This window comes from Protomyctophum parallelum, assembly GCF_964188405.1.
Source record: "Protomyctophum parallelum genome assembly, chromosome: 18".
Taxonomy (NCBI): Eukaryota; Metazoa; Chordata; class Actinopteri; order Myctophiformes; family Myctophidae; genus Protomyctophum; species Protomyctophum parallelum.
In genome coordinates, this window is record NC_139716.1 from 29,736,851 (window position 1) to 29,751,691 (window position 14,841).

Consider the following 14,841-nt stretch of genomic DNA (forward strand, 5'->3'; position numbering starts at 1 on the left):
TTTGTGACAATATTAACTTTCAACCATTGGGTCTTACGTGAATTTGAGGGTGCAGTTCTGCCAGTCAAAGGGGAAGAAGTTGACATTGATGGAACAGGATGACCTGAAGATGGCCGGAGGCAGCCAGGACACCCGGCCAGTGGAGTCAACCAGCACATTGCAGAAGTAAGCCACTTGGAACTGGGCATCATTACTGAAACACACCATTAGTTGTAAAAAAACAATGTGAACTATAGGGCCAAAAACAAAACGTAACGTAAACCTAAATGAAAAGAGGTTGTTGCCTTTTAGTGTCCGTCGGTAGAGCTCTCGCCTTTGGACCACAGGTTGACGGGCTCGATCCCGGGCACCGCCAACTCAGCGTATGAGCAGCACGGCTTGGGTGCGGCAAGTCGTGCGGGAAGTACTGGGAGCCAAGGTTATAATAGTTTTGGTTTTTTCATTATAGTTTATTTAGTTTTGACATATTTTTTTCTAATATTTAGTTTTCATTTTGGTGAAAAAGCTTAGTTTTAGTTTAGTTAGTTTAGTTTTAGTTTTTTCCAAAACTTGTTGGAGAAATGAGGAAATGAATCGAAATAATTTAATAGGATTATATTATAAATATCCGAAAGGCCTATAAGTATTGATAAAAACTAAAACTAAGGGTATTTTGTCTATAATTTCAGTTAGTTTTGAGGACACACAATACAGTTTCAGTTTAGTTATCGTTTTTTAATTTATTTTTAGTTTCTATTAGTTTCAGTTAACTAAAATGTTTTTTAAATTCTAGTTTTCGTTTTTTTAGTTAGTTTTAGTTAACTATTATAACCTTGTGGGAGCTGTAGGTGTGGCGCTCCACCTCAGCAATCCATCTCCCAGGGGTCTAGCCGGGGGTCTATCCCTATATGCGCTAGACTCTATAGCGCATTGTAACGGGGATAGACTCCTGCATGTTACCGTCTGATACCGACAATAATCCACTCCCGAGTCCGACCTGCTTCTTGTTGTGACCCCCCCCCCCCCACACACAAACCAGTGTGCCACGCCTCGTGACACGCTTCATATATGGCTGTCTCCATATATGAAGATCACGACACTGACCTCATCAAACCCTGGATAGCCATACCTATCTGCATATATGGATAGCTGGCCAGCAACTCCACATAATGGCCTCATGGACACCTTGTTGATATGACCTCATCAAACCCTAACATCGCCATATATGGAGCTGACCTGTTCTGACATTCCATATGTTGATCCGCCCCCACCCGTCCTTCCTCTTCGATGTCTCCCTTTTGACTGATACCTGTCCATTCAAACTCTAGAAGGTCCCGCAGCCCGCCCCAAGCCATTAGCGCAGCCACACCAGGCATCCGGCAAAAACTAGAGTTCTCAATAGGCCCGAAAATGAAGGCCCGGCCCTACCTGGGCCCTAACTGGGCTGGCCCAAGGCCCCGCCTGGCCTTACTAATTAGCACACATTTTACGCACTATCCGGACCAAAAACTTCGATAATAAAAATAAAAAAGGTCCATATATGGGCATTCCCAGAGGTCAGTGCGACCTCGCCTTAAACCCTCTGGTACTGTATGCTAAAACGTTTGAAGAAACATTGCAGAGGAAGGGCTGCACTTCAAATTCCAGTAGTTATTCTTAGACTTCTCACAGGTCAAATAGTTTGACACGCGCGTGCAGCGGCGCCGACTATGTGGGTGCTTGAGCACCCATGAAGAAAATAGGAACACAAATTAGCACCGTTTTGTCACATAGTCAGGGTGCAGGCATTCAAATGCTAATTATGGTGGCGTTTGTTTTAACCTGCCAGGTAGAGTACCGGTATGAAAGTTGCAGTACAGTAGCCTTTGTGGGCCTTTGTCCTGCTGCATTAAAGGACCACTTCACCACTATCTTCATATAATAGGTCCTCACTGATAATCTTGAAAAAAATGGCGCAATTCTTTTCTACTCGGTCTGTGTCTCATAGGAGGGCTGTGGGCAGTTCAGAAACCGTCTTCCAGTGACATCATCGATGGGGAATACAAGCTAATAAAAACTGCAGGCTTTCTAGTCCTGAAAAGTTGCAATGCGAAAATGGAAGAGGGTTTCTGAACTGCCCACAGCCCTCCTATGAGACACAGACTGAGTAGAAAAAAATCATGCCATTTTATCATGATTATTAGTGAGGACCTATTATATGAAGATAGGTTGAAAAGTGGTGAAGTGGTCCTTCAAGCCCCTGTTTGGAAGCTGTAATTCGGCCCCAGTAGTGCAGATTAAAATCATTTATGTTTGTTGAAAGAGAAATGATGATGAGAATGAATCTCACTTGTTCTCCAGAACAATGTCCGGCAGCCACACCATTTGGGGCGGGAGCCGAAGGATGCTTATGTCATCAAACTCTGACACATTCCACGTCAACCTGTAGTCATTCCAAATCTGTCAAAACACACGTACGCACACACACACACGCACACGCACACACACACACACACACACACACACACACACACACACACACACACACACACACACACACACACACACACACACACACACACAAAAAAGCAGGATTACAATGATGGACAGGAAAACCTGATTCCCATGATCCCATAAAGGTTCTGATTGACTTACATGTTCAATCCAGACATTGGTGAGAAGTGTCTCATCAACCTCTTTCTAGGAGAGGAAGAGAAAAATAAAAGCAAGGCAATGCCTATGTTATGGTAAATTTATATATATCGCCTTTATCCAAGGTCGCTTTACATAGATTGTAGCATTACATTCACCCATTCACACACACATTCATCCACCGATGGCAGAGGAAACCATACAAGGCATCAACCTGCTCATCGGGAGCAATTAGGGGTCCAGCGTCTTGCTCAAGGACACTTCGACACAAACTCTGGGGAATAACAGTTCAAGTTGTCTTAAATGCTATCCCTGTGGCAAGTACTGTAATCACAGCTGCTGGTAGGTACAATCCAATTTACTTCTCCATCTTCCTTGCAATAATACAGCTATCTCTATTGGAGCTGTTTCTCTTTAAATTGTCATTCTGTCCAGACACAGACTTTCAGTAGCATTCCTCAGTTTTTATTCTCCAAAAGACTGATGGATGGTTGGATGGTGGTCAAATATGGCCAGGAAGGTTGACTTAGAAAACGGCAGGATGTCACTGTTGATGATTTAGTGTAAAAACAATGCATTGATGCAATGATATAATCACAGTGGAATCATGGCATGTGACAGTGTGTGACTATAAATATCTGTTTAATTATAAACACTTGTTCCCAGTAGTATGTAAGGCACTTGACAAAAATAGATGTGGGACCTTAGTGTGGTGAGTTCAAAAATGTCACCCTCTTTAAAAGTTTAGAGACAAGAGCATTGGGTTGGTGTAGGTGGGCGAGATACCCATGTAGATTTGACCAAGCACTTAAGATGAATTGGTTTGTTAATGTTGCTTAGAATTGAATACTACATTATGGCTTTGTTAGTTTAAAACACCATCTCATGCTGTTTTTGTCATGTGACATGCCCTCCTATATTTTGTGCCTCCTGGGCTAAAAATAGAGTAATTGTGCAATGTTAATCCTACACGATTATCATTCCAAACACACAATGACACACACACACACACAGCTGAATGGGTAGAGAATCCGCCTGTAAAACAGAATGTCCCGGGTCTTTCTCTGAGATGTCCCTGAGAAAGACACTCAATAAAAGCTACAGGCTACAAGATTTTATTGAGAGGGAAAAGGAAGTTGCCGCCGCCTGTTGTTCCTGCCTGTCGACTACAAAACAATACTACAACATGACGTAATGATATCATCCGCTCCCGACAGGATCATACAGACTTTTGAGACAGAGACCAGGCTTTCCTCCGAGGTGGTGGAAAGCCTGGTGAGGCACAGTTTCACACACAGCATACCAGTGAGATGAGATTGGAGAGAGTGAGAGCGAGGTACACATCTACAGGTTCTCCTTGATTCTCGGCGGGCCGTAACTCTCTGTTGTAGCGTCGCTCTTTGAACAGGTAGTTGATCAGACGCTCCTCCTCGTTCCTGCCCCAGCTCTCTAGAAACCCACCACACACACACACACACACACACGCCTGAGGGCGTGCACGCATCCGCCTGGGTGACAGCAGACTGCTGGGCGAGCGCTGGCGCTTTGGAATGGGGGGGTCAGATCAACATATCTGCCTGGGTAACATCAGACTGCTGGGCGAGCGCTGGCGCTTTGGTATGGGGGGTAAGATCTTAATTTCCGGGCCTGTTGAGAACTGTTTTCGCCGGCTGCCGGGCGTGGCTGCACTAATAACTTTGGGGCAGGTCCGTCTAGAGTTTAAATGGATGGGTATCAGTCAAAAGGGAGACATCGAAGGGGAAGGATGGATGGATATCAACATATGGAATGTCAAAACAGGTCAGCGCCATAGAGATCTAAGGGTTTGAGGTCAGATATAGAGTTGCAGGCCAATATTGATGACATCAGGGATCTCCATCCCTGATGATGTCACGTGCTCCATGCCTGATGTCACATGACCTCACCCCGACCAACCAACACACTGACGGGAAATGCACGATTCCATAGTTAACTGTGACCTTCGGTCGCAAATTCGCAATGCAACACATAGTCATTCCAAATGTAAAACACACATGCCTGAATAGGAGTGAATTTGTGGAAATTTTGGAATAGCATGGTCCCTGCTGACAGCTGTTGTAAGCTACTTTTTTGAGGGCCAAAATAATTTCTAATGGACACATACTGTGTCCACACAAATAAATGCCATGCAGTTTAGATAGTCAACATGATGACTTTAGTCTTACTGAGTTCTTGCCTGATGTTCACAGTAAAGTTAGATGATACGTTTGGAGCAGACATTGTTTTTCTATAATCCTATTCAATTACCATCATTTTGAATTTCCAATTTTTGAATAAATTGATAACAAGGAATTGTATCGAGGACGAGGGGCATATTTATTTTAGCCACATAATTTTGCTCAACAGCGTAACAAAGCATAAAAGTCACTCCTACATAAACTTAATAATAATAATGAAAATAATACATCACATTTATACGAAAGTATTTCCTACTAAACAAAACACAACCTAATTAAAATAACAAATGTGTTAAAAAAAACAAAGGGGCTAAGAAGAAGAAGAAAAAAAGCAGTCTCTGCAACATACAGTAAGTATAGTAACTTAAGACATACCAGATGACAGGAGAACGAGCAGGAACACTGTGACTGGAACAACAGTTGTAAAGTTCATTCTTATCTTGATGCGGCAAAGAATTGTTTAGTTGTGGGCAGCGTTTCCCTCCAAAGTCCTCAACAACCTTGATGCCGTGTGACTGACAGCCGCAGGTGCAGCGACAGCCACCCCCTTTGAAATAAACCAGCCATTATTTCAACAGGTGCAAACAATCACCGACACTGGGGACCTATTGCTATCGAAATCGTCCGACTAAGTCAGTGCTGTAATGATGCCTATACTAACTATTCTTTCACTTCATCCAATGAGAAATAACAATGAAAAGAAACTAGAAACAATTTTTTTTAACTGTATGTTTTAAGAATATTTGGCTAGTTGTACTTTATTTTGTTATTTGGATTTAAAAGGACTTTATAGCCTACTTTTGCTAATTCACATTTAGAAGAAATTATGAAATTATGCAATTTCCTCCACGGGCCTAGAACTTCCCAATTCAGAAGTAATTTAGCTGTGGAGAGGATGTGGTGCACTTTGAAATGTAAAGCCTGCATGGCAACTGCAAGACAACAGCACCACACCTTAAATCTCTATACAGGTTGTTACATCATTGAATGCTACCAATATCTGAATAAAATGCTACAACGCAATAACATTCTGGGTTATTTCCATAGCACATTTTATGAAGATATAATGAATATGATTAAATGTGCATCAGACAACCAACAAATGTATTACAAAGGATTTATTATTTATAAACCCGCAGTACTAATTATACAGTTTAGGTCCTGGTAGGATAGAAAAACAGCTGTATAAAAGGTCCTGGTAGGATAGGCACCCCCCCTGTAGATGTGCTCTTGAGCAAGGCACTGCACCTGCCATTGCTCATTTAGTTTCACATCAACCCAAGATCCTCGGAGAGGAATTGGTCGGTTTCTCGTAGAATGAATATATTGCGAGGCTTTGGTAAACCGTGCGGCCGGCCATAGAGAGAGACGCGTATTGAGTATTACAATTATTATTACTACGATTAAGTATGTGTTTCGGATTTCAACCTGTGTTTCTGCCAGTGCATGGCAGGCACCCAGAATTCATTGTTTAATGATTATTGGCCAGTGCCCAGGGATACTCGACTACCAGAAGCCCCTCGAGGGAGACGCATCGACAATTTACTAAATGTGTATTGTAGCTTAATGCTCAAATATGTGGGCCCCTCAGCCTATATACTGTAGTATAGACCCTCTTATATGGCTAGCTGACTAACAGGGCTAACGTATGATTAACAAAGCTTACACATATTATAACTTCCATTTTACATGGAAATAAACGTTAAAATAATGTAGGTTTTAGACTGTAAATCCTGTACTATAAAAATGTGCTTCATTGATCCACACATGCTTTATAACTACAGGGGTGTGTGTTTAAACGCCCACCCGAGTGTCTATTCTGGATGTGGGACTGCTGCAATAGGCCCATGGGGTCATGTCGGAAAGAGGGCAAAGGCCAGGAAGTGTTTGTGGAGGAAGAAGAGCTCAAAGACGAATCACCTTCAATTGCTACTCGTGTTATTTCAGCTCATTATACCCACGTGTTGGAAGCCCAGCATTTCACGAGTACCGTCTCAAATAGACTCAGTATCGCAAAACAACGAGAAACATTCTGAAAATGAATAGAATAGATCATATGCTTTATTCTTGTTGCATACTACAATTTTCTAGATTGAATACTTTCCAGTCTACAATTTTCATATTCTTGTGATTGTGTTCAAGTGTGCTTTTGACTCTTTGCGGAATGCTGGGTTGACATTGGAACATTCCAGCCCAAAAAACAAAGCTCCTATCTGCCTCAATTAGCTCGCTTTACTCAGCAATACAGTAGCAGCCTCCATTCACTATCTTTCTCTTTCGGTCACCCTCTTTGAGATAATTATAGGTTTATGGATAATAATGGTATTTTCAAGTGATGCTTTAGTCAATCTCCACTATAAGCACCTAATATACTACTTCCATGGTGGTTTTTTCTTTCCTCCTTGCAAAGTTGAAGACTTGTTACTCCTGGCATTTTTAGAGGGGCTCAATGCATAAGGAACATAGCCTTTGTTTATGACAAAATCATTTGACTTCTTAAATGACATGGGTGAACTGCCCAAGGGTATTGTCTCTGTAACGAGACTCTGTGTTTGTGTGAACAATTGTGAAAGTGGAGACGTGCCACTGGGAGAGGTATGACATGAATGTGTATAAACCTTTTGATGTTCTCTGGTGTTGATTTCTTTGTCATTTCCTCCCTCTGCAGGGTAAACCGTCATTGCCAGTTTTACATCATTATCCATTCTAGTCATGGTCTGCTTCACTGCTTTTTTAACGTTATCCAGGTGGTCCTCATTGGTTAACTGAGAACTGCCTATGTTTTGCCAATAAGCTACATCACATCTTTCCTGAAATAAGTGAGAAAACATGTCTCCAGGCAGCACGTCAAATCCAAGCGGATTCTGCGGTTTGTTCATCTTTCTATCAGCACTCGCCTCCGGCTGTGTCTTCATCTCCATATCATTGTCCCACCGTGATTTCTCACACTTTTGCCCAGGCTTTCGGAGTTGCAGATTCGCTTCATATTTTACTTGAGAATCTGTTGAGGTCACTGTGAAGAGAAAGCAAATATAACAGCAGACGTAAAGGGTGATTGATAAAAATAAAAGAAATTAAACCTAAAATTTTAAGTTAGGTGGTTTCTCCCCAACAGCAACAATATTCACATTGAACATTGCACATCATTGATACAGCATGTCAAACCAATGCTTTATTGAGATTTGAATCCACCATTACTGATATACTGATGTGCTCACAACTGTAGTTATTAACTAAACATCCCCCTCTAGTGGAGAAATCGGCAATGATGTGGACAGAGCACAGTGGTGATAGCTCTACCTACATACAAAAAGTGCAGAAAAACAGAGGCGCCTCATTAATAATAATGATAATAATACATTTTATTTATAAGGCGCCTTACAGGGCACTCAAGGTCGCCGTACAGGTTAAAAACAGTACAAGAACACAGTTAAAAGCAGAACAAAACTAGGGCACACCTAGTTAAGGTAGATTTAACTTACGGTAGTTTTCAATTACATGCTTTGTGGCAGTTAAACTAATAAATGACTGTAGTGAATATTATCTTACCTTTCCTGTAGAAGAGCAGATACGCATTCTTGGACCTGATTAGTGGAGGAGATAAGAACGATGAAGAAAAATATGAAAATGGCAGCTTCAACAGCCATATCTACTGGAGACACACTTCAACAATGCCGGTGGACAGGTTCAACACTGTAGCGTAGCTAGCTAGCTGCACTCAGCAACTACCTGGCACGAATGTGAAGCAGGTCACTACAATCATGACATTTGCCGATCAGGGAAAGCTCTCTGGGAAAATATGCTTACCTGAATAGTAGTCTTCAAGGGGCAAGAAGGTGGTAGCCAAAGTGGCAATACTTTATATATAGGACGCAGAGTAAAGAAACCAACGTTTCTCCCTGAAGAAGGCATTCTCTTTACAAGAAGGCCTTCTTCTCCCTTGAAGACTACTAATCAGTTGTGGTAATATAGGGGTCAAGTTTAAAGTTTATTGGTCATTTAAAATAAACACACCTTATACAATGTATTCAGTTTTTATTGTTGACCAAAAGGGAGTGTTGGCAGAAGCCTCAGCTAAATCAATTTACTGGTCCTGGCACCACTACAAGGACTTTGGTGTGCATAGTACTAGCATTCCCGTGCACAAAATATGCTTACCTAACAGCAGTGTCACATGGCCCAAATGGTGGCATGATCTGTCAATGTGAAATGAAAACTAGTGTCACTTTATTATTCTAAGAAATTCTGCCGTGCACAATGATTACATGATCATGCAGAGCAGCCGTCTCGGAGTATTCTGTACTGGTGCTCCTCTTCAATATATGGCATGCAAGTGAAAGAAAAAAAACCAAAACATTTTGCTCACCTTTCTAACATAGGTGTCATTAAAGCGATACCATTCGCCGGTTTCATAAGAAATAACTGTTGCAGTGTAGTGTCCTCCTTTTATACTTCCAAAATGATCCACAGACGCATAGAAGTCATATCTGCTATTCTGATTAAAGAGATAAACCAAAATAGAAGAAATTAAAGGAACACATTTTTTTAATAGTATCTCTATATTTCGGCATTCTCTATAATCCAACTCTTCACTATGAAATGGCACCATTTCTGTCAACTCTGTGTCTCAGAGTTGAATTGTCGATAGCTTTGGCAAATACCGTAATCTGACAACAACAACATCAACATGGATTTTCGATTTAAAAGAAACAACAGCCTTTCTGGAACATTAGCACGCTGTAATGGTAGCCACGGTTGTTGCATCATTAAGAGCACCATTGGAATCAAGTTAGAAATCCCTGATCTCATTGGTAGGTACAGTTCACCTCTGAGACATAATGGTAGAATTAGTGAGGACTGAAATATGGAGATAAATTCCTTTAAATGAATACGGCAAACGTGAAAGGAAGAGTACATAAATATGTTGAAATACCTCTGTCTGTAATGTCTGAGGCACATCCACGCAACAGTGGAGTTTGACATAGCACATCTGTCCACAGTCAAACTCAAACCTCTTGAGCAGCAGGATCAGAACTTCAGGATCCTGTGTTAGCTGGCTCTCCTTGTTTATATAAGATAGTGATATAGATAGAAGCACAAAATATACTGAATGTTTGTACAGATTAGAAACACAGATTGAAGGATATTGAAGGCTGATGTTTGCACATTGTCATTTGCACACAGTTGTTGGTCTGGTAAATTGTTATATTGTTCTGAGATTGTCCTACGGTTTATTGTAAAATGTAAATGTTCTGTGATTGTCCTATGTCTTGTCAAATGTAATTGTTTTGCGATTGTCCTATGTCTTGCGAAATGTTATTGTTCAATCATTGTCCTATGTCTTGTAAAATGTTATTGTTCAATCATTGTCCTATGTCTTGCAAAATGTTATTGTTCAATCATTGTCCTATGTCTTGTAAAATGTCATTGGCAAATGTTTCAAGTACAACCTTAACTAGAACCGTTTCTGAATTCTGACATCTCTTGACTTCAGACTTAAATTGGACTTCCATACAGAATACTCACAATAGTTGCACGCGTCTTTGTTGTGCACGTCTCACAGTACATCTTGTTATCGCTGTCTAGTTCCGATGCCATAAAGAATGCCTTAAAGCCATCGCTCTGAAAACAGAAGAGAGTTGCTTATGCTTCATGTGCCCTGTTTACCTCTGAAGAAATTACACAATGAAATTGCTAATGAGTTACTGCACCACGCTGTAGGGTTGAGTATGGGAATATTCCATCGAGAGTGGCAGATTCCAAAACAGTCCATCCACATCAGTCTGCTTCCAACAGTGAGAGCATGTGGTCCTGTGTCTCAGACGTCCATTAAATATCTCAAAACAAAGATAAACAAGTAAAGCTCAGTATAGCCTCTGTCTGATGTTGTACCCTACCGGCTCCCCTGACAGTGACAAGCATAGGTACCTTACCCCTGTGCCACCCGATATTCTAAAATTCAATGAACTGAATATGAAAATATAATACGGAATCTCAAATATTTAGTTTAGTTTATTTCGAACCTTTCACATGTATAACAATACATAATACATTATACAGACACTTGAGTGGCCCAAAAAGGTGTAGGCTGAAGCTAGAAGCTTATAACAATATAGTTCATATTGTCTGCTTCAAAACATATGCCATATTTTCTTTTCAAATGGGACTGGGCCTATACTGCAATCGCCAGCTGCCCAGGTGCAGAGATGTGTGCCCATCTCAAAGAGGATATTTGAAGAAACTGAAGAATTGCTAATTAATCCGTATGCGATAGGGAGACTCATAGTACTGCTTCGAAATAACTAACAGAATTCTCATATTTTCACATTCTGACCTTTTATTACTACTTACCTTGGACGCATCAGGGCTGGTCAGACTTAGGATCTTCTCAAGATACTCTGCAGAGTCCCGTTGTTCGTGTACTGGAAGTGGAGGTGAGTAAAGCCAAGATTATGCATCATCATACGATGGGGTCACAGACCTACAATGCTCACAATGTGTCACTTATACTGTATATCTTTTACTTGTGGTCTGCAACACGGTCATACAGGGAGTGGGCCATAAATTGGGCATAAGTCTTGTATTGTGTACAGGAACATAAGAGAAAGATTGTTTGGTTTTGCAGTGCACGCACATCCAAACATTTTGACAGGTGCTTGATCAAATAAGATAAAAAGGGAGGTGGTCTACACAGTCTTAAATTGTCCAAAATAATGTAATACCAGAGCGTCAGAAGAAGAAAAAAAACAACGTTTGGGCCTATGTGGTTTGCATTTGAAAAGGATATGTATGTATACTGTACAATATATAAAAGCAATGTTTTCAGAAGTTAACCTGAGAACTGCATGGGCAGAATAATAGGCACTGAGAACTGCATGGGCAGAATAATAGGCACAGAGAACTGGGCACTATTTCCAGGGAGAACTAGGCCCATTCTCTTTCACATAATAGGACCCATTTCTGATCATAATATGAACAATGATGAGGTGCATGTGTAACGTCTGGGATTTAAACTCGGGTCTCCCATGTGAAAGTCCAACATCTTAACCACTAGACCAAAGGGATATCCCTATGGACCGGGGGGGATATTAGACTTTTGAGGCCATCAGGCATAGGCTCCGAGCCACTCTGCTACACATGGTTAGCGGTCAGTGTACATTTACAGCAGATGCATTTTGCAACTGGAATCAAAATGGTTCCTAAAACACTAGATGCTACATAACAGACAGACAGACCTACAGTATGTGTCCATAGGTAATTATTACCTCACCAACTACTGCTATAATGGTCATTATAAAGAATAATTTGATGAATGAGTGAAAGACTGTGGGCAGTGCATGGGCACATTCTAAATTCAAGTGAGAGAGAGAGCTCCATCACTCAAAAATAATTTAATCATAGATACCATTATGCACGTAAATGATCAAACAAATTGCTTTAGACAAAGACACATACAGTACAGTCATCCTGTATTCTTTGAGAATGTAATTTAGAAACTTCTCCATGAATGAAAGGAAATCAACAAATTGCAGAGACGTAAATTGCACATCTCTATCATATGACATACACAGAAATGAACACATTGTCACATGAAAACGTACCTTTTGTAATCCCCAAATGTTTTGTGATATTACATGTGTTGGCTGTATGTCTCTCCAAATCAGCAAACAATCTTCCCAGATGCGGATCAATGTTTGCCGAGTCTTGACCACTATCTCTGACCCTGTGGCAGTAAAGACATAAAAGGAGTCATGTTTACACCATGTGATCATAAAGTGATCACAAACTATATGCACTATGCTTGCTATGCAGATTGATGCATGTAGCCTACCCACCTGTAAGCAATTACCTGTACTAGGTGTTTCGTTAGCCCCTCTCTGAACCCTCCGTAAAGCTTTTCTGAAATTTGCGTAGGGTCCCTGTACGTATCTATATTTTCGTATTGAAATGATAGAACGTGGACATAAATATCGTCGTTAACGTCGTGTCTGCGCCGTTTGACGGCTTCTTTTTGTTTGAGTTAGTGTCAATAAATAAGGAAGGAAGAGAAGAATCAAAGCGACCAAATCGGTCAAACAGGAGATATTCGCAGCGGTATTTATAGGTACTTATAGTTCACAAATTCAGAAGGACGTATCCGAGGTGTTTACGTTTATTTATGTGTGCGTACCCGGTGGCAGGGTGGAGGTGGAATAGGACCCCATGCTATCTGTGTCTAAAAAATGTCAGAAACTTCAGTAGCATTGGGTTCTGCTTGTAGGGCTAGTGTTTCGTTGTATTAGGCCAAGCAAACTTTACCTGAACCAGTTGTAATAGGATATATGCAAAATGATACCTTGATTTCATATCCTCCCTGAAGTCCCTGGTCATGAAGAGCACCTGAAGAACACTGTTTAAGTAGCATGTAGCACCCTGGTTTTCCAAGCCATGGTAGTCTAAAAGAGATTATAGAACACGACTGTAGTGCCAAATTCAGCATGGAAAAGTGGGGTTTAATCAATGAATATATTATGCCTCCAAACAGTGCAATTGTACCTGAAACTGGAATGCCGTCAAGTTTTCTTGAGAATTCTATTTGCTTATTGTTCATATTGACCTGTCAATAACAATGTGGTTAAGTGCATTCTCTTCCCAGCAAGCAACCAATTACATCTGTAAACCTAATGTGACAATAAAGATTAGTATTTGTATTATGATGTACTGATCGTGTGAAACGCTTTCTGTGGAAAGTACCTAAACTCCTGTTTTGGTGGCCAGATTCCCCTAGTGCCCACTCTCTTCGGAGGTGCCCACATCCCAGTACTCATTCTGTTTTGGGGCCCAGAGTAGGCTACCATGGTGCCCACATTTCCCTAGGCTAGTACCCACTCCGACGTCACATGTGGATGTATGAAAGTGTGTTTTTTTGCCACTCAGCAGGTGTCCTTCTTGCATAGTCGCATTTCTCGCATAGCCTCTCTACAACAAAGTTTCCCCTAGTGTGGGTAGCATACGGGTGCCAATGTTTTGGTGGCGCTATAGTCCACTTCCTGTTAATACCACTAAAAGTACCGACTGACTCATGTCAAATCATGTTTGGGCTTTGGGGCTTTTAGACTCTCATACTGTAGGTGAATTTCAGTATTTGTAAGAGTCTAAATCTAGTTTAGGGCTACGTTCACTTTTATGAATAATGATGATTCATGAAGCCTAAAGATCGTCTCTTCCTTTATGTTTTGATGTCATACTCATATTCCTGTAAAGCACGAATGGTTTCTATTTCACCCTAGCAATGCTTTCACGGCAAATAAGCAGCAAGATAGTAGTAGTGCTGGGCTACTTCGTTCATAGATTTAAAAACTCACGTAAATGTATGTATCAATCGGCTCAAAATCCCAGGAAATAGCCCCACATCTTCCTCTGCACGGTTGACTGGTTCCTCAACTTTCCTTTCCTAGCCCGGCCCTGACCCCGCCCCCTAGATTTAACTGTCACAGTGGAACGCCTGGTGAGGGCTGAGGCGAGGTTACTGTCAAACCGAGATTTCGTCAAAACCATCATGCTTCGTTCGGCATACCCAGTGCATTTTAATTTAATTATAGCCTACGTATAATATACGTAGAAACAAAGGAACCCCAAATTGCCTGATAGTCGTATGATGGCGTCGCGCGCCGAAGCATACAGCCTGGTTTAAACAACAGTAACGACGTGGGATACAATACAATGGTGGTGGGTGTTTATTGCTACTTGGCTGGCTTAAAGTTTGGATTTGAAACAATTAACTTGTAGGCCTAACTTGCAAGACAGACAAAGTAAAAACGCAATAGAAACATTATTTTGGTTTAAATTATTTTAGGTCTTACGATCACGAGTCACCAGATGACTTCAAAAGTTACTGAACATTGAAATGCAGTTTCTGCAAGGCTACTTTCTTCAAGTTAATGAACAACCTTGACTAGCCTTCCTATTCTGTTTGTTATCTGAACCAAGGCTATTTCTTCACAGCACAGGACTTGAACATCAATTGGCTAAATAA

The 14,841-nt window shown here is 41.1% G+C and overlaps 2 protein-coding genes across 5 annotated transcripts in view; both read right to left on the reverse strand.

Moving 5' to 3' along the window:
* Positions 1–5,585, reverse strand: part of LOC310875267 (acetylcholine receptor subunit delta-like) — a 14,049-nt gene extending 8,464 nt beyond the window's left edge. The window contains exons 1-6 of one of the 2 annotated variants that reach the window (XM_083788448.1): positions 5,456–5,585; positions 5,202–5,423; positions 3,914–4,059; positions 2,614–2,658; positions 2,309–2,418; positions 38–193 (exon numbers count right to left, since the gene is read on the reverse strand). In XM_083788448.1, the coding sequence (XP_083644574.1) occupies positions 38–193; positions 2,309–2,418; positions 2,614–2,658; positions 3,914–4,059; positions 5,202–5,259 (515 nt within the window). In that variant the 5' untranslated portion in view covers positions 5,260–5,423; positions 5,456–5,585. Of the gene's footprint in view, positions 1–37; positions 194–2,308; positions 2,419–2,613; positions 2,659–3,913; positions 4,148–5,197; positions 5,424–5,455 lie in introns of those variants that run through there. The other variant, XM_083788449.1, reaches the window with a different exon arrangement.
* A 1,284-nt stretch (positions 5,586–6,869) lies between these two features.
* LOC310875519 (ubiquitin carboxyl-terminal hydrolase 50-like) lies at positions 6,870–14,263 on the reverse strand. 3 transcript variants are annotated; one of them, XM_083788790.1, is made up of 12 exons: positions 14,171–14,263; positions 13,362–13,422; positions 13,162–13,261; positions 12,428–12,549; positions 11,178–11,248; positions 10,538–10,663; positions 10,353–10,448; positions 9,760–9,888; positions 9,193–9,321; positions 8,985–9,022; positions 8,376–8,410; positions 6,870–7,839 (listed from the first exon to the last, which is right to left on the reverse strand). In XM_083788790.1, the coding sequence occupies exons 2-12, from the start codon at positions 13,414–13,416 to the stop codon at positions 7,199–7,201; spliced, it is 1,542 nt and encodes a 513-aa protein (XP_083644916.1). In that variant the 5' UTR covers positions 13,417–13,422; positions 14,171–14,263; the 3' UTR covers positions 6,870–7,198. The 3 variants fall into 3 exon arrangements, with proteins under 3 accessions (XP_083644916.1, XP_083644917.1, XP_083644918.1); XM_083788791.1 differs by lacking the exon at positions 14,171–14,263 and having other exon boundaries at positions 6,870–7,827; positions 13,362–13,467; XM_083788792.1 differs by lacking the exons at positions 10,353–10,448; positions 10,538–10,663; positions 14,171–14,263 and having other exon boundaries at positions 13,362–13,467.
* Between the last annotated feature and the right edge of the window lie 578 nt (positions 14,264–14,841).